The sequence below is a fragment of the Lotus japonicus genome, chromosome 5, assembly GCF_012489685.1.
Source record: "Lotus japonicus ecotype B-129 chromosome 5, LjGifu_v1.2".
Classification (NCBI taxonomy): Eukaryota; Viridiplantae; Streptophyta; class Magnoliopsida; order Fabales; family Fabaceae; genus Lotus; species Lotus japonicus.
This window is the reverse complement of record NC_080045.1, coordinates 23,931,228-23,953,211: the sequence shown is the minus strand read 5'-3', so window position 1 is coordinate 23,953,211 and position 21,984 is coordinate 23,931,228. Positions and strand designations below refer to the sequence as shown.

At 37.2% G+C, this 21,984-nt stretch overlaps 1 protein-coding gene and 1 long non-coding RNA gene across 3 annotated transcripts; one reads left to right on the top strand and one right to left on the bottom strand.

The window, feature by feature from the left end:
* Positions 1-1,797, bottom strand: LOC130721127 (homeobox-leucine zipper protein HOX11-like). 2 transcript variants are annotated; one of them, XM_057571862.1, is made up of 4 exons: positions 1,499-1,797; positions 1,029-1,324; positions 872-951; positions 1-511 (listed from the first exon to the last, which is right to left on the bottom strand). In XM_057571862.1, the coding sequence occupies exons 1-4, from the start codon at positions 1,641-1,643 to the stop codon at positions 181-183; spliced, it is 852 nt and encodes a 283-aa protein (XP_057427845.1). In that variant the 5' UTR covers positions 1,644-1,797; the 3' UTR covers positions 1-180. The 2 variants fall into 2 exon arrangements, with proteins under 2 accessions (XP_057427845.1, XP_057427846.1); XM_057571863.1 differs by having other exon boundaries at positions 1,029-1,321.
* Positions 1,798-20,954: 19,157 nt separating this feature from the next.
* LOC130720859 (uncharacterized) lies at positions 20,955-21,528 on the top strand. The gene is made up of 2 exons (XR_009013259.1): positions 20,955-21,321; positions 21,406-21,528. It is a non-coding gene; the product is annotated as an uncharacterized LOC130720859 (long non-coding RNA).
* Positions 21,529-21,984: the final 456 nt, after the last annotated feature.

The window sequence follows — 21,984 nt, the reverse complement described above, 5'->3', positions numbered from 1 at the left end:
TTAATGAACAAAAAGGTGACTCTTTCAACACAAAGAAAGTAACACAAAACAGGTGAATGAAAGGTAAAGCTTAGTTATGTACAAAGGATAAATTAAATAGGGAGCTGGATATCTTGTCCACTATGAGATTAGTCAGTTATATTAGATGTCAAAAAACCAAAAAATGTCAATATGATCAAATCATGAAGCCGTGTTATGGACCTGGGTCTGGGCCTGCTGTGTTTGGGCTTGACCATTAGGAAAGGGCAATATTCTGGGCTTTCCAAGAGACAACTCCACTGGGATTTGGTTGGTGGTGGTGGCCGTACCGGCACAGGAATTGGTAGCCACCCGTTCACATGAGGGACACATGGTGAGAGTTGTAGCTGGAAGCTGCATGTAGAATGGCTGAGAAGTTTTCAATGCTCTCAGTTCTTGAAGCTCTTTCTGCAACCTCCTATTTTCCTCTGTTAGAGTCTCACAGCATCTCTTCAAATACTCACAATCCACCTCTGTCTGCTTCAACTTTGTCCTGCAATCATTTACAACATTGGTCACAACATCTTTTAACCTAACCCCCAATTTTTACAATTTACAATTTGTTTTTTACTATCACATATGTATACTCTTCCTAGCAATTCTGCTCGACTTGGGTGTGGTAAAAGCTAAATGTCTCTCAAAAAGTACATCTTCTAAATATCAAACATCAAACTCTGCCTCTCATGGGTTCGAGTGTTTAAACAGTCATTTTTAATCACTGTGACAGACACTCATACCCATTGCGCAATTGGGTACTTACAGTTTTCTTATACTTTTAAAAAAAATTAAAATTAAATTAAGTTTCAAACAAAAAATTGAAGGATAAGAACCACAAGGTAATCAATCTTCTCACCTAGCTCTTCTGTTCTGAAACCAAACTTCCACCTGACGAGGACGAAGATTTAACTGTTTTGCCAGTTCAAGCTTCTGCTTCTGCACATGAATTTCAAAAATAATTAAATAATCACCAACAATATTCACACAAAAAAAAATGGTGTTGTTGAACTAACAGGGGTGAGAGTGGTTTGTTCTTTGAAGCTCTCTTCAAGAAACGCCGATTGCTCCTTAGAGAGTCTGAGTTTCTTCCGAGTTGACCCGTTCTCGTCGTCGTCACTCGCTCGCTCAGCCTCACCCTCGTTCCTCCCTCCATACTCTGCATTACCATTTCTGAAGCTGAAATCCACCTGAAACGGCGACACCGCGCTGTTCGGGGACGACAGTGAGGTGCCGCCGTCGTCGCCGTCATCCGCCGCGGTAACCGTCGCCGGAAAGCGGTTCACGTCCACCGACCTCGCCGGTCCGCCTGCTAAAAAATAAAAATCAAAACAAAATGACAAACTGTGGTTTGGGTAACGATTTGGGGCTAATTAAGAATCTGTTTGGTTTTCAGTTTGAAACTACTTTCACTTAAAAGGGTTTCTAAACTGAAAATCAAACACAGTCTAAGTGAAATAAGAAAGAGAATGTGTTGTGTTATTACATGGTTGGTTGAGCCAGGGGATTTGAAGGTAAGAAGATGGTTGGGATCTTTGAACCGGAGTGAAAGGGAGAAGGTTGAGTTGAACCGGTGGATCTGGTGAAGTGAAAGGTTTTGGTGTGTCTCCTAAGCTCAGAGCAAGTTCCATGTATGGTTGGTTCAATTTGAAGAAAAGGGGTTGTTAAGTGCAATGGTGTGGTTGAGTAACTAGAGCTTGGTAGGTTTTACTTTATAATGGGGAACAGGGAAAGGGCAGATAAACCTCTCTCCTGAGTGTTTTGCTCCTTCTCAAAAAGAAACAACAAGGGCAACAAGGCCCTTTTATTTGCCTTTGTGGGAGTAAAGATTGACCGACAAACACAGGTTGACAAAGGCACGTGAATCCATTTAAATACAAGAAATAATTATTTTTGGTGAGGAAAAATAGGGGAGGATTCACCTTCGGTCATCATTACGGGCACAGACATGGGCGGAACTTGGAAGAAATTTTTGAGGGAGCTGAAATAAAAATTTCAATACATAAATTAAAATATTATAATATATATATATATTCATATGAAAGACAACAAAGATTAAACAAATTTATATATATACCTGAATATTGAAAATTTGTTAAAGGTTATGTTAATACTTAAAAAAATTTACTTCTCATTTTTAAAATTTTTAGCTTTTTGATATATAATTTTTACCTTTAGATAACATTTGTTTATCTTTAAATTTTACACACTAACCTAAGCTAGTTAAATTACCTGATTTCAAAAAGAAAAAATAGCTGGTTAAAAGAGAGTGAAACAGAAAAAATAATAAAAAACTTAGGGACGTGAGGTTTGAACTTGGCACATTTAAGGGATAGAGATAGGATCATAGGAGGACTTGCCACTAGGCTAGAGTGAAATATGTATAATGGCCTACACATTATTATATATATAATATATCTTGAACAAAAAACATTTACCACAACCATTATATAAGATTTTTCTAAAAATTTTGGAGGAGCCAAGGCTCCCTCCTGTACACTCCAAGTTCGGCGCCTGGGCACAGACATTCAGATCACAAGGTATAAGTTAGAATAGCATAAACCACAAAATCTTAGGGCTCATTTAGTATGTTGTATAGTATAAGGCCTTATAAAATAAGGTCTGATAGTATTAGATCTAATAAAATTTTAATATTATACAACGTTTGGTAACACGTTGTATAACTTATCATTTTGTTTAAATTAATATAAACTTATGTCTTGTGAAATATTGAATAATTATATCTATATATATAAATGAAGATGGTGTTAGTGGGTGGTAAAGATGACGGTGGCGGCCAAAGTGGCTGCGATAATGATGGTGGCGGTGATGGAGGGTGGTGATTGTGGTGGTGGTTGTAGAGGTGGCAGTGGTGATGCTGAGTGGTGGTTACAGTGGTGGTGGTGTTGGAAATGATGGTGGTGGCGGCGGTGGAGGGAGGTGGTGGTGGCGATGGTGGCGGTAGTGGTTTAGGTGATGGCAGGGGCGGTGGTGGTATTGGAAGTGATGGTGATGATGGGTGATGATGGTGGTGGCGGTGGCAGTGGTGGTGATGGCGGCGAAGGGAGGTGGTAGTGGTGGTGTTGGGTAGTATGTAGTGGTAGCAGCGATTTGCGGTTTAGGTGATGGAGGTGGTGGTCGTGGTGGTGGTGGAAGGTAATGGTGATGATGGTGGTGGCAACGATGGCAGTGGCAATAGCGATGACAACGACGGTGGTGGCAGTGGTGGTTACGGCGGCGGCGGAGGTGGTGGAGGCGGCGGAGGTGGTGGTGGAGGGCGGTGGTGGAGAGTGGTGGTAGCAATGGTGGAGGGTTGTGGTTGTGGCTTATACATTACACCCTTATCATGCTTTATCCGTCATCTATATGGTGGATTAAATAATTCATCATTTTAATGCATAAGTTCATAATGTATTGTATAAGCTTATATTATCATGCCATATACAGTGTGTCAAATGAGCCCTTAAGCTTAAAGTTTTGTAGTGATGTGTGAATGTAACTTGAATTCTAACATTGTATCAGGAGCTGATGCTTCATGAACTACAAGTCTTTTATATTATTTTTTCTAAAGCATAAATTCATTGAACTGAAATTGAGTCTAGAAACAAGTCTTCTCAGAAAATGATGCAGTACAACACTATCACTAAACAACGAATCTGAAAAACAAAACGAAACTACAAGACATGAGCGTTGAGGCTATGGTTCCTTTCGGCCTTAATGATTTTCTCCCTTGACTGTTGCATTTGAGGTGGTGGTCTGATGGCTGTGTTGGAGTTGCTTGCATGTTGCTGGTTGTAGTTTTCTCGTATGGCCTTCTATCGTATCTAGTTTTTGTTTTTTATCTTTGTTAGTTTTTTTTCTCTAGGTTTGAGTCTCAGCACTATGCACTTGTGAGTTTTGCTGTAAAGGTTTTTAGTTTGCTCGACTGAGTTGGGTCCTTGTTTTTCAAATGAGGATCTATCTTGCAGTGTTGACACTATGGTTTTTGGATGTATGGGGGTGGTTTAGAGGTTTTTGGGAGGTTCTTGTTGTATGGTTGATTTGTTTTGCCAGCTTTCAATTGGCTTGGTTACTTTACCCATTGTTGAGAGAGGATGTTTATCAACGTTCCTTTATATCTATATTTATATATAATATTTCATTTTTGAAAAAAGAATGCACATGTTTAAATATTATTGGGTTGCATAAGTTAAGATGATTTTAGCTAATATTTGCCTTGGGTAACTTACACAACCTCATGTGGTAATGAAAAGTGATGAAACGTATAAAATATTTTGTGTTTTTTTTTCCTATTTATATATATAATTAATCACATCTATGCCATTCAACCATTTTTGCAAATTAGTCTTGGTCTTTTATTTCCATTTTCCCTGGTCACAGTGGCACTAGGACCAACTCAAGTCACAGTAGCACAAGGAGGAGTCGTAGGAGCAACACAGGGAGATCCTGTGACGAGATAACAATATTTGGTGCAATTGCAAGAGCAGACTTGAGGGGAGTGAATGGAGCATGAGCTTTTACAAGAGGAGGAGGAACTGTGTGGCTGAAGGATGGTCTCGTGATCGTGGCCAAGATGGTGGAGGAAGGGAGATCAAGATAGGGGAGAAGGACTATAGGTCTGAGTACTAGAATTTTGATGGAGAACGAGCAGCGCGACATGGAACCTTTCTAACGAGGAAGAGCTATAGGGACGCTGTTGCAGAAGGGAGTGGTTTCGATCACAATATTGATGGATGAAGGTGTATTTGCAGGAAGAATCCATCACAACGTCAGGACCAAAAACATGACGGTATGGGGTATCATGCTAGATCGAGAACAGAGAGGTTCCATAATAAGAATAGATCGAGATCGAGGAAGGTTGTTCCTTCTCAATCTCCATTGATCGATCAAGTGAAGGGGTTACTACTCCAATGATTGGGCCTATTTTTTTCTGAAGAAGGGCGGGTGCAACATGTTTATGTCCAGAAACGACGCAAGCAAGGGAGAAGGTTTAGAGTTAGGTTTGTATAGTATTCCTTAGATCAGGAGGCTTGGAAGGCAATCAAACATTTCAATGGATTGCAGTTGGTAGGGGCGTATTTATAGGTGATAAAGGCCTCGTACCAACGATGTTTGATAAGCACTATGTGTTTACAGTATGGAACCCAAAGGAGATGCTTCAACAAAATCTGGAAAGGAAAGTTCGTATGGAATTTCAATTGGAGCAGGATGAGAGAGGTTGGGTGGAGAGGTGTGCTTGTGCATCCCTTCATGGCGTACAAAGTCTAGAGTGCCTTCATGATTACTTTTGTTCGAATGACTTTCAAATTTCAGCATCAAAGCATTGAGAGCAAATGAGTGGCATTAGAATTTGATTCAAGTGAAAAGATGCAGCAAACAATTTTAGATGCACTTAAGAGAGGTTTGATTGGATGAAATCGTGTCAAGATCTCACAATGGGATCCACTCATTTGATATGGTTGAGGGTATAGATGGTGCCTTTGGGAGTTTGGTGCATTCGGGTTTTTGCAAAGTTGGGAAATTCCTTTTGAGTTATGTGTGCATGGATACAAATACAACGAAGAAAGTGAGGTTTGATTTTGCCTGTATTCTTATTGAGATGGCTAATCCCTTTTTGCACCATATTTAAGCGACAATGAAGATCGATGGGAAGGGGTGGACAGTTTTGGTGGAGAAAGAGTTATCGTTATATGTAGATGGTGACCGTCCTAAGAAAAAAAGGAAGAGGATCGGGTGAGTTTCGATTTGGATGAGGATGATGTTGACTCGCTTGAATTGGAAGCTTTGGAGGAAAACAAGGAAACATATAGGCACTTGTAGGGACTCATATGATATGTAGACGAGAGCAAACTCACAGCAGGCGGAGTAGGTATATTCTTAGGGGCTTGTAGCATTGGTGTCTCATCATGGAGGGTAGCACGATACGTATCAATCCCCTTTATGGAATAGTATGCCACATCCTCCTAATGTAAGGATCACAAATCAGTCTAATTTTCATCCTTTCTACTCTAGCGTTTCTTTTAGTTATGGTGGAGCAGGTGGGGGTTATGGTGGGTGGTATTGGGTGTGGATTTCTTTTGGTAGAAATGTATGGACAACACCTAACACCATTTTTTATTCAGGTCTTGGTGGGCGGTTGTTGAATGATAAGCTTTATGTTCAGGAGATTGCTTCTTCTTAGGCTCCAGTCGTGAATTAGCTACAAGTGGTGGAGGAGACTGTCATGTGTGAGGATCATGATATGGTGGTTATGGAGCCAGCTACAAATGATGAAGGTGAGGAGGGAATGAATGGAAAATCTAATTATGATGTTTGCGTTGATAATATTGACGAGCAATTGGATTTGGAGAAAACTCTGACGTGTGGTATTTTGCAACTGGTAGTGGACTGGGCCAGCCCCCCACCCCATAGTAGGACTCGCCCAAGGGCAGCATCACAAGGGAAGATTCCATGCTACTGGCGAGAGGACGAACTTAGGAGTTAGTGAATTCCCTCTAGGAGCGATCATCGGGGGCGAATGACTCGTGTAAGGGATTTGGGCCTAGCGTAGGATGGCCCAAGAAGCCCATTAGAGATAAAGCTAGGGATCTCATGTAACCTCTATAAAAGAGGCCGAAACACATTGTATGAGACTTTTGCTCATTTATCTAAAGGATTAGGCCATTACCATTTCTAAGCTCTCCTAGGGTTCGGGGCCTATACCATTCTTTAATGTTCATTATCAGAACAGGTAGACTCGAAGTCGGAGTTTAGCACAGTTAGAGATAAGGGCTCTACAAATGCGGGTTCAACGCATAGGTGTCCAAAGGGCAGTCATAATGGGTAGGAGAATGATCCGCAGAATTTTCTTGAACCAGTGTCAGGTGAAGATGGAGTTACTACTAAGGTGAAGAAAGTTTGGTTCGTGGGTAAAGAACTTGGATTGGGTGCTAGGAGTTCAGAAGCTTTGATTCTTAGGGGCTTAAAGGCTCGGATTAGACAAAGCCATCTACATTTGATATGAGATTGTATTGTTTTGGGTGGTTTGTCTAGTAGGTGTTTGTCGATTATCGTATTCTTTGGACTAAGGTGCTTAATGGTAGGAGTTGGTTTTTTTGGGGTTCACGTGGTTTATACATATTTTACATTTTTCATTTATAAAGTTATGCTATAAAAAAATTACACTCGCATCGGTCACTGGTCAAAAGAGAACGATCAGAGATTCTATTAACTTTTCTATTATAGAACTGCTATTGCACACTGCATAGAAAAGCACGACCTCACATGACTTATTGTATTTAAGGGCAAGAGAAGTGCTAGTAATACTCTTTTAGTCACTCTTTTTCTAAGAGTCTTTAATTGATTAAAATTCATGTCGATGCCACCAAATTAGGAGTGGAGCTCATATGGTTTTAACCAATCCAAGAGAGTGTTAGATCGAGAGCACCAAAAAGAATGTTGCAAGAATTTTCCTTAAGGGCAAGTCATATTTTTCAAAAAATATAATTGAAGAAAGAGAAAATAGTTAGCTAAAACAGAAAAGATCGTGCCTGGTCAACATTTTAGAGATAGACTTACATCAATAAACAAAACTTGCGTTTGGGGAAATAACTTAATTCGGCACCTATAGCCATAAACGATTATACCATTGACACTTATTCATAAGTTAATTTGAGAATTTTTTGAAATAATTTTAAAATAATTTATAAATAAGCATAAACTCTAATTAATAAGTTATTCTAAACAACTTATGAAAATAGGTTCAAAACAACTTATAGTAGGCTATAATCTATTCAATCACTTGCATAAACGTCTATGCTATAAGATACGTTCCAATAAACTCTTCCAAATGGGGCCAATGAGAATTTGAACATTTAGTAGATAGTTGAGATACGTGAGCATTCAGTCGAGGGATTGATCTCAGGGCAGTGTGTTCCGGTCAAGAACATAGAATCAAGGCATGGTGCCTAGAGTGTGTGGAGTGTGATCGGAGATCTTAGAGAGATGAACTCTTAACTGTTTAGAGAGAGAAAATATAACTGAATTTTAATGTTGTTATTGCCAAATGAGCCAAGAGTCCCTTACAATTGGTAACCGTCCCCTATTTATAGATTTGGGGTTGGGCCTTCGTGCCTTTAATCTGTCTAAATGGGCCGATTGGGCCTTGGGGAGAGCGGCCCAAGGTCCAGGCATGTTCCGCGCCTAAGGCTGAGTCTCCTAGGCGAGGGACCATGTTGCCTCGCCCAGTACACAGTGTGAATAAGAAGGGTTTCTTGGGAGAAGTCTACCAACAGTGTGAATAAGAAGGATTTATTGGGCAAAGTCTACCAACTTAATATGATCTCAGAGGCTCGAAGAGATTAGTTCATAACTACTAGCTGTAAAGATACCTTAGTGCAACAACAAAAAATTTGCTCAAATAGAAAAATATGGAGGTTCATGTTACTTATTTTCAAATTTGTGAAGTTTGAGAATATCATTAAAACATGTATATAAAATTACTTTTGAGTATAAAATTAATTAATTTTGAGAGAACTCAATTCTTTTTTAACTTTTTCATTAGAAATGATTAATTTTGGAATATAATATATCATTTAAATTGATTGTTCATTATTATCCAATAGGGAGGTTGAATATCTGTTTACTATAATTCATTCTTCACTCTTAAAACACTACCACAAAAATGCCCTTAGGTAGCGGTTCAATAACAAGTTAGGTAGCGATTAAACGGGTGATGCTAAATTGAGCGGTGCTAAAGATAGGTAGCGGTTCATAACCGCTGCACAAATTGATCTTGGGTAGCGGTTGATACCAGTGGGAACCGCTACCTACTGCTAGCGTTTTTTTTTTTGTGTTAAACCTTGGGTAGCGGTACCTAACACTTTTTACTTTTAAATATTTTATAGAATAGTGGCGGTTTGTCACCCCCACAAGTATTTGTGGCAATATTTTGCCAATTCGCACCTTTAATTTGTAGCCAAACTATATTCTACCATATGATTAAATAGAAACATCAAGACATATAAAACTCATACTGAATTCAAATTCCATGGCCTCCAAAAATTCATAGACAAGAGAAGATTAAATCAAAAGATATACATGATGTTTCATTGCTAAACCCAATAAATATACTAGGACCTAGGACACACTCAAGTACTAACAACTTACTACACTAAAATATGTTCTTGTTCACTTACTAGAAGCATATTCATAACTAAAAGCTTTTAAATTAGTTGAGAATATAGAGGGCTAACGAATAATCAAATAAAAATACTAGTTATACCAACATGTTTGGGGATTTGAGATCCCAAGGCACATTAAGAGGCTTCATGGAGATAATTAATCCCTTTTCCTGCAACAAAACCAATCATACACCATTCAGTCAATAATTCACTAATGTGATAAAACAACAATTCACGGTTTTACCTACCGTGGGACAGTTTTGAAACTGGCCCATGGTGCTCCACTTTAATATTAGCCTTTGGATATATCGATAAAAAAATGTACCGTTTAGATTTCATTAATTTTTTTTTTTCAAAAAATAAAGATTTAGTTAAATTTTAAACTTGCATTTCCAATATTATCCTTCTCTCTTCTAACCATAACAACAGAGGCTTTTTCTCTCTCCCTCCCATGGCTGTGCCGCCGGCCACCTCTCTCTCCCTCTCATGAAATAGATGGGCATGCTCGTTTCAGAATGCAACTGATTAATTTTATTGCTAAACTCACAACTTTCAAATTACAGAGAATCGGCTGCTGGAAGCACCTTCTTTTCCCGATCCAAGGCCGATGTCGCTCTTCCTCCCTCTCCGAAGCGCTGCGCCGCCACTGCCATTGTTAAGCCCGCAGAGCCACCGTCGCTCATCCCCTTTCTTTTCTTGAAGGATGCCATTGTTGATGAAGACTTGTTTTTTTTTTTCTGGCGGTGAACCAGTCGTTGGGGGCGGAGGAAGGTTCCTTATTGGCGGCGCCGGGGACCACCATGTTGTGGAGGAGGAAGGAGTCGTCAGAGTGAGGTAAAAGTTGATGATGGAGGGAGGGGGAAATTTAGTCTTATCAATAAAAAATGAAATTGTCCCACCGTGGGACAGTTTGGAATATAACTCACCGTAAGCGCAGCCACAATTCACTGAATAAACTTCCATGGCTCATCTTGTATCTTCACTCACATGCTACCAAACCAACACTACAAGAAAACAGTCCTGTAGTGACCGCCAAATCGGTCACTAAATAGGTAAAATTGGTCACTAAAATATTTAGTGACCGATTTAGTAACTGAATTATATCGATGGTTAAAACGTTGGTCGCTACGGCTAGTGACTGAAATAGTGACCGAATTAGTAACCGAATTTAGAGACCGATTTAGTGACCGAATTAGCGACTGATTTAGTGACCGAATTTAGCGACCGATTTTGCAACTGTTTTAGTGACTGAATTAGTGACCGATTTAGTGACTGAATTTGTTCCATCTTCTATTACCACGGTTGGACATAGAACCATCATAATAGATATAATTTTTTGTTGTTTTCAACATGGCATGCAATAGTATTAGCTGGCTAGCTCATGAGCATTGATGATATCAAATCTAATACACACGGTCATTTTAGGTCCAACAACTTATCTAGGCACATAGACATGATACAATTCATGAATTATCTAAGCACATACACAGAATAGTATAATACCTTTCAAGGATCAAACTCAATCCAATCTTTCCTATTACTCAAAGACTATCTCATGACAATAACTCTTGTAGAAAGTATGTGACCTAACTGGTATGCTCCAAATGCCAAGCTGCATGGTAACCCCTGCAGTACCTATACATCAAAAGCAAACCAAACCCATACCTATTATAATCTTTAACTAGAAAACGTTAGCCAACAGCATCCATAACAGTATAAATAAAAAGAAAACACAATACCTTAAATTTGCTTGTTTTGGATGAAATAAATTTACTTCAAACAATTTTACAACAGCTTTAATTACCTATTTCTAGAGGCTATAATTGTATATCACATAAGACAACAAAAAACACTCACCTTTATTATAGTTAAAACAGCTTCAGCCCAGCTTGTCTTCAAGGGTTTGAGTGCTTGGTTAGGATTGAAAATACAAATGAAGTCAACACCACAGATATTTCCTCTAGGATTTCGATGACTAACCCGCTGTAGATTTAGGAAAATAAAAATTCATGGAAAATAAAAATCTATTAACCTTGTGCTTTTAATCATTTGAAAGCAAATCATACGTACAATTTTATCTACTAGTGAGAATGTGAGATAGTTTACCTTGTGAGCATCTGCATAACTGTCAGGGTATTTATTAGCAATATCATAGGATGAACCAAACCTCCGAGACCTAAGGAACTTGTAAACATGTCCAAGTTTGCTTCCATTCCAGTCACTGCATTATATTGAAACATGGAGTTCAAACTATAAGGACATCTAATTCCAGTAGAAATTCAATCACTAGAAATTCAAACAATAATCTCACCCAGAGTATAATAGGCATGGATTTGAGCCTATTTTCTTTCTGATATGATTCCACATACTGCAATATTTGGTAAGCCTACAAGTAGACAAAGAAAGAAGAGTTTTAGGATAGAAAACATGATGGCTAGAAAAATCATAAATGAATAAGAAGACACAAGGTTTTTGGGGACTGATTTAGATACACTCCCTCCCAACAACTTGCTGGTATTTTAAGGGTCAAACAGAAAATTCAATCCATATCATGCAAAAAAGTAGAGATGTTATTCTTTACTATATTCGTCAGAAAAGAGCAAAATTTATAATCAGAGATAAGGGGAAACCATTTTAACTTGTAAGACCTTCCTAAAATTACACATAAGATCTTTTAAACCCCCCCCCCGGCCGGAAAGAAAGGTCTTTTGATCTGTTAGTGAAGAAAGGAGACACAAAGGGGGAGAGCAGCAAGAGAAGAACCCTAGGTAAAAAAGAAAAAGAAATACATGTCCATGGTTTCTTAAAACAACCAACAACCAACATTACAACTTAGTATCCTGATCAAGCATTGAAAAATTTCAAGGGCTTCAAGATACCAGAAAATACTTATGTAAGTTGTACAAAAACTCATGCAACTCCATCATGCAATATCTTAATTAGCATCGTGTAGGAAAATATGATACGCTAATCCAGAAACAGCGCCACAAACCACCAATGAAAAAGTTCAGTGTTGAATGGATTCCATTCAGTATTGCACAATACTACCCTGGTCTTTCTTATATAACAATCAAGTCACTCTCATGCTAGTAATTGAAAACGGCAAGGAACCATTGCAGGTGACATAAATATGTGAAATTTGACTATAATCAATTCAGTGGGTTAAGGGAAAGATTTTTATTCTCAATTTTATAATCTCCACTTAGCCTCATTCTTCTCCTTCCCCAAACCCATTAAACTAAATAAACAAAAAAACTCCACAAACTGAGGATTCAACTCTGCATCACTTAATCAAATCACATATATAGCTGGGTGATATAGCTGCTACATCACTATAAAGCAATGATTTATCACTACACAGACCATGAATAACAAAGACTTATACTATGCTCAAAAATAACTAACTACACATATCCTAAATCTAACTAATGAGGGAACTCCCTCCACGAAATTGTTGGCCTGCATAAATTTTCAGCGCTCTAATTTCAACGAATCCGGGGATTACGGAAGAAATCGAGAAGGGGGAAAAGAGGGACTTACCTTGGCGAGATCATCGCTGAGAGAGTCTAGGGTTCCGACGCGGAGATTGGGAATGTTGAACTGCGAAGAAGAAGAAGATCAATGTGAAACTGTCAATCAATGAAGGAGTGAATTGAATTGAAGAAGAAGAAGAAGAAGAAGAAGAAGAAGAAGAAGAAGAAGAAGAAGAAGAAGAAGAGTTGGTTACTCTGTAAAGAGGGGTATCGAAGGAATGCTTAGAGACATTTTGCTGCAACTGGTTCCGTAACTCAGATGCACCACCTAACTAACAACCAAATCCAACCAGCCATTAACCACCACGATCCTCCCTTCCTCGGCACTAGAACCCTTCCAGAACAACCCCACGAACCCAGAACCTCCAGCGAGCCACCCAGATCCAAACCATCTCCCCTCCTCCATTAGACGGAGGACGGTGCAGGATCTTGCAAAGGAACGACGTAGAGCGGCGGCGTTGAGTTTGAGAGACTAGTAGGGTTCGAGTCCTCGTAAGTGTAGTAAGATTGAGGATTTCGTTTCCAGTGTTTTATAAAAAACTTAAAAAAAAAACAAACGCATCACGCAAAATAAAAGGGATTTCAGTCTAGTTGGCAAATGGAAGCAATGTTAGTATATCAAATCAAGGGAGGCCGAGGTTCGAATCCCCAATTTGTGAACTTTTGTATTATGTTCTAATTTTACAAAGAATTTTAATGTGAATTTGCGACGGAAAAATTGGTCACAATAATAGCGACGAATTATAATTGATGAATTACTTAGAATAGTGACGAAATAGTCCGTCACAAGATTTTCCGTTTCTAAATCTGTCACTAACCATTCTCATTTGGAGGGAGTGGAAAAAAAAACCTTAATTCGGTCACAAAATCAGTCACAACTGTGACCCAAATAATTTGGTCACTAAATCAGTCACTAAACAAGGAATTTCTAGTAGTGCAATCAGACACCATCCAGTAAATAAACTTCCATGGCTCATCTTTTAATGTTACAAGATAACTGCTTTCCGTATTTCTTTTTTTGCTATAAAACTTGGGCAGCGGTAAACAGTGAACCTCTATCCCATAGTTGCCGCTGCCGAACACCCTTTTTGTGGTAGTGAAACTGATTTTTAGGATTTTTAATATTCTGTTTCATAGTAGTATAAAGAAATTTAAGCTAGTTAGATCATTGTAAAGATGAGATTATAAGAGAATCTCCAATGAAGGTTGCTTAACCTAGTTAGAGCACCTAAGCAATGTTGCTTATTTTAGGCAATCGTTGGAGCAACATGACATGGAAGTTCTTATTGCTCAAATTTTAACAACGTTGCTTATTCTCTTTCTAATTGTTTTTAGACTAAAAAATTCTATTATCTCTTTCATTAATGAAATTGAATACTGTGATGACCTTGAAATAATATAAATATATGATATATAGTGACACTCAACCAAAAGTAAAATAAGAAACCGTGGTTGAAGTGAAATTTGCATAGGCCCACCAGAATATTATTAAAACAACTCAAATAGTAGTCCATGTTGAATATGCTCTAAGTTAGGATCTTAAAAAATATATTTATTGAGAGAAACATATAACTATATCCCGAATAGGTGGTCACATCTGTCAAGGATAAAAAAATAGTATAAAGAAGGGTTAGTGGTCAAATTAATCATGATTTTGTAAACGAGTTTGATTTTAGTTATTTGGCAGAAAAATGATTTTTATTGACAACAAAAAACATTCATTGATTATAAAAATTACCGTCACTAAACATCATTACTTCGCCGAATAACTAACATTGAACTTGCTTATAAAATAAAGACTAATTTGACCATGAATAATTGTTTGTACACACCTAAAAAATGAGGTGGATAGGAATAATTATATCTTCACACTTCAAAAATGAGGTGTGGAGAGGTGGAGGAAGAGAAAGATAGGAAGAAAGGAGAGAGAAAGTAACGATGTGATAGATGATTTGATTGATAGAGAAAAGAGAAATAGATAGAAATGAAGGTGGAAAATGAGTTAAATGGTGTGTATATATCTTAACTCTCGATAGAGGTGGAGGACAGAGTTACAAAGAAAAGAAAAAGTAAGAGGGAGAAAGTATAAGATGTGATAGATGATAAAAGAAGAGAGATAGAAATAAAAATATGTGAAAATATTTGGGTTAAAATCTATAACCGTCCCTAAACTTTGAGCGAGTTTTGAAAACCGTCCATCGCCAGAAAATTATCTGAAAACCATCCTCAAGCTATTAAAAACAATTTGGACTCATCCCTCCGGCAGCCTTAGGTCCGGCCAGCGCTTACGTGTCTGTCCATGTCAATTAATGAGACTCCGACGTGGCCTTTATTTAATAAAAAATATATCATAATTATCTGAACTAACCCTAAATACCCAAATTATTCCTAAATCTCCAAAATATTCCTAAATCTCTAATTAACTCTAAACACCCAACAACAAAATCAACATATTATCCCTTGTCTTTGAGTTTCTTGTAGCAATGTAATCTGCAGACACGTAATTGAAGTTCAGAATCATCACAATCACAAACATGATTGAAACCCAAAAACCCTTTCCTCTGTTCTGTGATCTGATATGAGATGGCCTCAACCAGGTCAGTCTCAAGGAATGCATTATCAACGGTCTTCTCTCAGTCGATGGCCTCAAGGTACGATATCCCTCGATCACGATTTGCTTCCTTCTCGAATTTTTTTTTGAATCTGAACTATCTGCTACTGATATTTCGTTCATTGAATTTTTCTTGTTTTTTTCGAATCTGAACTATTAGACTCAGTGTTTGTTTGTTTGTTTGTTCAGGTTCTTCACATGAAGAGTTTTGAAGAAAGAAGACAGCAAGGGTCCGATTTGATCTGATTTTTCATTTCGACCTCAGAGACAAAGTTAGGGAGCTCTGATTTTGGGGATTTTGAACTGATTGTGTTGGGTGAAGAGGGATTTTGCACTGGTTGCGTTGGTCCGATATGAAATTGCAAGATTAAAGTGATGGAGAAAGCTTCATTATGGCAAATAAGTTACGGGTCTGCAGATTCCATTGCAACAAGAAGCTCAATGAGAAGGGATAAGATGTCGATTTTGTTGTTGGGTGTTTAGAGTTAATTAGATTTAGGAATAATTTGGGGATTTAGGGTTAATTTAGGGATTTATGGTTAATTCAGATAATTATGATATATTTATTATTAAAAAAAAGTCACGTCAGACTCTTATTAATTGACGTTGACAAACACGTAAGCGCTGGCCGGACCTAAGGCTGCCGGAGGGATGAGTCCAAATTGTTTTTAATAGTCTGAGGATGATTTTCATGTAATTTTCCGGCGAGGGACGATTTTCAAAACTCGCTCAAAGTTCGGGGACGGTTATAGGTTTTAACCAAAAAAATTAAATGAAGTTTATGAATATTGAGATGTGAATATATGTTGAATTTGACCATTAATCCATATAGAAATTTAAGCCAAACGTAGTATAATCAAAAAGTGAAAAATTGTTGCAAAGAAATTCTATTCTAGTGTAACGCTGTACATGGGTTACATGGTCACACAAGTAGGAAAAGTGGTGTGAAAAACTTGTGTAGTCTTCTTTGTTTCTATCGTTCCTAGTCTTCTTTGTTTCCCCTGCTTTTCCCCCTGGCCTGTTTCTGGTTTATTAATTCTTCTACTTGTAACTTTCTTTCCTTCATTTCCTTGTACTTGGGTGGCACCCCTTGTGCCTATTAATGTTAATTTGGCCTATAAAAAAAAAAAAAAAAAAACTTATGTAGTCAGTTTTCAACCCATGTTCAAGTGAAAGAAGCCTCCAGTCTTGTTACGCTCCAATTAAATGCGTTTGCACACACCAACTTGACCAAACCAAACAGAGTCCAAATAGCATCGTCATGATGACAATTGGAGAAAATGATATATCATCTCAGAGATATGTCTGCAAGGATTATAATAAAATCCTGATCCTGTTGTCTTATTGATTAGCCAGTATATATGTTGGTTTCTCATCTATCGTCGCCATCATGCTCATTCTCATTCTCATTATGCAGCATGACAATATATATGATAAGAATCATGATTTGTCTTGGGTGTCATTGCTGAATCATGTGGCCTATATCAATTTAAGCGAGAAAGTTTTTCAGTTGCAAACTTAACATTTATTGTTACTTTAAATAAAAACATAGGGCCGGTTAAATAAGTCTTTTTATCCCTCTAACTATTTGGTCAGCCAAATTTAGTCCCTCACGCGAAATAAACTTGCATATAATAAATTAAGTTAAATTATATTCTTCTTTATATGAAATAATTGTAAATTTGTAATCATACCCTAAATGTCTCACACCAATTGTAATGAAGGTTAATAGGTTATCATCCTTTTTCACACATTGAAAAGACGTAATCCCCTCCAAATATTGGGGTTGGATTACAGCAGTAATGGCCTTGGCACCCGCCAGTGATAAAATACATTAAAGAAATGTTACAATATATATATATATATATTGATTGTTTTTAATGTTAATTAATTGCTTTTAATTATTTAAGTAAATATATCTATAGGCCTCTAGAAAAATCATTTTTTACATTGCACACACATATAGTTTCCTCTAAATGTCGAGGATAACAATTGATTTTCTTATTCAGCTTAGCAGAATCTCAACTTTCACCTTCAGTCCTTCATTAGCATTGATTTCATCTAATAAAGTAATTAGGTTAGCTTTGTGTGATGATGGTGTAGGTGTCACTGGATGTGTTCTTGTTGGATTCATAAATGAACTTGGTGGAATGAGTTAGGATAGAATAGATGTCGAAACCAATGAGGATGAGCGTGGGTGGTGATTGTGTGCCAATCACAACATCAGCATAAGGATTCCTACGCACAGACTTCTTCTTCGCAGAAGAAGACTGATAATTTGCATGAGCCTTCTCTCGAGGAAAAAAAATCCTATTTTCCTAATAAAAATATATGTGTGTAGTAATTACATTATCCTTAAATTTTTTCTTTTTTTTGGGCAGTATACTTCAAATTCATTAATCTGGAATGAAAGATGATATATTAGACACTAAAAATGGAATCAAATCGAATAGATAGTCTTTAAGCCACACATAACGAAGGGTACTATATGATTTCCTAGAAAAAATTCGCAACTGCCTTTTTACATGAACTAATTTACCAGAATTAAAAGTGGTCTCCAGGCTAGTAATCCTCCACAATAGAAGAAAGAATGAAAGATAGGAGGGGCAAAATAAAAATATGATAATAAAGATCAATTTTGAACTGATTTGACTGACCACAATTACCCTATTATACAAATAGTATTTTTTTTAATATAATGGATTGGACACTTGACCGATTGTTAACCCAAAATTTGGCTTAAGGTTTATCGACACAAGCTTGTTGAAATTTGGCTCTGGAGGAACTAGGAAAAGTTAAGTTGATAACGGAATTCGACAAACATGATGCTCAAAGCAGTTACGTGAAAAGCGGGCGGTTACTAGCACGTGCATGTACCCACGATTGCAACGCTGCAACGGAAACGGTTGAAAAGCGTGCTTTCACCCACGATGGCTACCCACGATGCAAGAAAGCGGTTGAGGTACACCCCTCCCCCACGATGCAAGAAGCTTCTGGAGCAAGCAAGAGATCGTGGATCACCAAGCATACTAACTCATCCAGCAGAAAAAGAAAACCGCCAAGAACATATGAGGCAATGAAGTGCTATAAATAGGAGAAGATCGTTCAGAAGAAGGGGTTCCCAACTCAACTCCAAAAACTCTCTAAAAAACTCACATGTCTGCATCAAAGAGACTCCAGGAGCCTAACGTGACCATGAAGGAGTTTGTTGCAGAACCAGCCATTTACCATTCCTGCGTTTAATGCTTTCAAACTTGTTATTCCGTTCATTTGAATTCCTGTCAATTTTCTTTACTTGATGTAATTTCCAGTTTTTTCGACTTTCTTTGTACTTTGTCCTTTGTTTAATGAAATTCAGTTTCCAGTACTCTTGAATATTTGCTTTAAGTTACAAACTCAACCCTTGATACTTGTTTGTCGAAAATTACGTTTCACACACAACACTTTGGCAAGACGTTTTCCCAAAAGAACTCCTTAATCTTAAACTTTTTCCAATCGAATTTGGAGAATATTTGTTTGCCAAATATCACCGTAAACATCGATTTTCTAGTTGAACTGATTTACCAACTTGTTCATTAGTCCAATATTTTTTTTATATCAAATTCATGAGTCGAATCTTTAATTCTAAATTTATCACATTAATAATTATTGATAAGGATCAACCGGCTACATCACTTCATGAAATGAAATTCTTTTAAAATATGGAAAGAGTTAATTTTAAAAATTCAGAATCATATAAAAAATGTACAAAGAATAAACAAAAGACTTAATTAAAATATATCTGAAACTCGTTTCTTTTTAGAAATAAGCGTGATGTGTGCTAAGAAAAATTGGATAAGGGTGATGACTGATGATTGGTGTACATTTAAATGGTACAAACATTTTTGAACCCAATCTTTTTCTCTCTATTTCTTTCTTTTAAATATATTACTCCTTAATCATATATTACAATTATCACTTATATCTTATTGAGTTTTATCTCATTTCTTCTCATTTTTCTTTGAATGTCTATTAATCTTTATTCAAGAAAAATATTGGGTAACAGATGGATGAGATGATTTGCCAAGATTTGAATTTGACCTTATTCGACAAACAAACCGACAAAGTTTTACTATTCCCCGAAAAGTTTTCTGCTTTTAATCTTGTTTTGCGTTGGTTAAGTAAGCAAATAAACCATGGTTTATAAAAAGGGGAGGCATATATGGTTCTTTTGACATCATTTGAACCATTCAAAAAAAAAAGACATCATTTAAAGCATTAGTAGCTGCATGATGATATGCATGGATTTTTTATTCGGTCTAGCATGATTTGACTTCATCATTGTATATTTAAATATAAACTTAAGAGTTTAATTTTGATGCACCGACCGTCAACCAATCAGATTTCAAGGATCTGACATATCAATTAAGGAAATTAAATGAAAAGAGAGATTTTCTCACATCCTTAAAATCTTATTGGTTGACGGTGTAAAAAAACTTTACACCGTCAGTGCATCAAACTTTTTCTCTAAACTTAAACATATTGTGAAAAAAGAGAAATTTTTTAAAATTTTCGATGTATAAAAAAATTTATATTTTTTTATTCACAAATGTTATTATCCATTTAGAATAGAGTTGTATATTTCTTTTAACATAAGTATTTTCTTGGAATTTAAACTTATACTATCATCTGTATCACGTATCAGGTCTAACTTGTTTATTACTATTAATTTTGTTGCTTTGAAAAACATATTAACTTTTTTTTCTTAAATACTGTTTTTAAATAAAGAAAAAAAAATGAAATTGTAGAAGCTCAAAGAGAGAGATTAGCATCCAATGAAAAGGAGTCCACAAAATGAGGGTCAGGTGGGGGCATATACAACAATCAAGTTGAATGTTCAACCCATATTAGGCCCCTTTTGTTTCCTCTTTTTTCAATTTAATTTCGTTCTAAAAATATGGAAGGATGTGAAGAAAGAATGAGTAGGTAGCATAGGGAAGTACACATAAGTTATAGAACAGAAATGAAAAGGTGGTGGTCCCTCGCGCGTGGGATAAATTGCTTAAGAAAGAAAAAAAATGGTAATTAAAAATATGCACACAGAGGAAATGAGGAGGGTCAGATTGATTGTCATGCTTTTGGGTTCATTGCAATTATTGAAGTCATGCAGGCTTTAATGATAAGCTGCAGGGAGAGATGCGTGAATTATTGGGTGGGACCCTGCTTTCAGAAAACGAACCATGGCATAAGAGCAACTCCAACCCTAAAATTCTTATTTGGTTTCTTAACACACTATTCAGCACTATTCCTGTGGGTCCGTACTGCCACATCAGACTTAAGAAACTCCTAAGAAACTGAAGTAGATTTTTCTCCAACCCATGGTTTCTTAAATTACTATTTGAAGGGTCCCATCCGTGTCCCACCATACAACATAAATTTATAATATTTATTTTCACCCAATTTAGATTTAAAATTTAATACTAAATAAATACTTCAACTTAAAAATAATTTAATTGAAAAACTGATGCCAAAACAGTCAGAAAACCGGTAAAACCGGTCAAAATACCACCAAACGGGCAGAAAACCGATTCCAGCCGGTCTAAACCGGTCTGGACCGGTCACTAACGGGCTAAAAACCGGCTGAGCCGGTCTCCCACTATAAAAACAACTTTTCATCTCTCACTCTCCATAACCCTAGCCGCACATCTCCTTCCTCCCTCTTCTTCTTCTTCCTCCCTGCGTTCCATCCCTCTTCTTCTCCGGCCACATTAACAACCGTCTCGTCCTCTCTCCACCTCTCTGCCGCCATCACCTTCTTCCTTTTCTTCTCAAATCATTTTCTTTTCTGCACTTGTGTGACCAACAGGGCCACCACCTCCGCCCCTCTCTTCTTCTTCTCCAGGCCTAAAACCCCCAACCTGCCACCCTCAGGCCACGATCCGGCCACCACCGGCCCTGTTTCATGCTTTCAAGGCCTTCAATCTCGCAAAGGAGTTTCCTTTCCTCACATGCAAAGCGATCTGAGGTGAGTTTGTGTTGTAATTTTTTTTTCTGTTGATTTTCGTCTGTTCAATTAGCCTTCTATTGAAACTCTCTCATCTCTTTGCAGATCGGAGCTTCTCAGTCAAGATCAAGATTATGTTTTTTTCTTGTTTTTTTTTTTTGTAAAAAAACCCTGGTGTTCTATTCTGTAAAATCCATGTTCTGTAATAAAGTTGTTATTTTGGTGTTCTGTTCATGTTGTTAAGGTTGTGAATTTTCCATCTTCCTTCATCTGTTAATTTTCCCTCTGAAATCTGTTGAGCATGTGAGAGAAAATATCATTTGTTTAAGGCTAAGAAACCAAAAAGCAGAGTTCCTTGCACAAGGAACTCTGCACTGTAGTTAAGAACCCAAAACTGCCACCTAGATCAACTCCAATGCTGCAAAAAATAAGAAACGGTTTCTTAGCACCTCCAACCTGGTTAATAAACCAGCGTTGGAGTTGCTCTAAAGTCACCCTCATGTAATAATTGCCAAGGGAAACAGAAATACAGAATGTCAATGACTAAGGCTATGTTTGGTTGGGAAAGAAAAGTGAGAGAAAAGAAAGGAAAATAAAAGAAAGGGAAAGGAAAAGAAAAGAGTGGAAAGTGAGATGATTCTTTAGGTTGTTTGTTATGAGAGAATGGAAAAGAAAAAGTGAAAG

Coding starts and splice junctions, on each gene's coding strand:
- LOC130721127 (XM_057571862.1), bottom strand. CDS start 1,643: ATGGAACTTGCTCTGAGCTTAGGAGACACACCAAAACCTTTCACTTCA. Junction 1,325..1,498: donor CCCCTGGCTCAACCAACCAT/GTAATAACACAA, acceptor TTTATTTTTTAG/CAGGCGGACCGGCGAGGTCG. Junction 952..1,028: donor AACAAACCACTCTCACCCCT/GTTAGTTCAACA, acceptor ATTCATGTGCAG/AAGCAGAAGCTTGAACTGGC.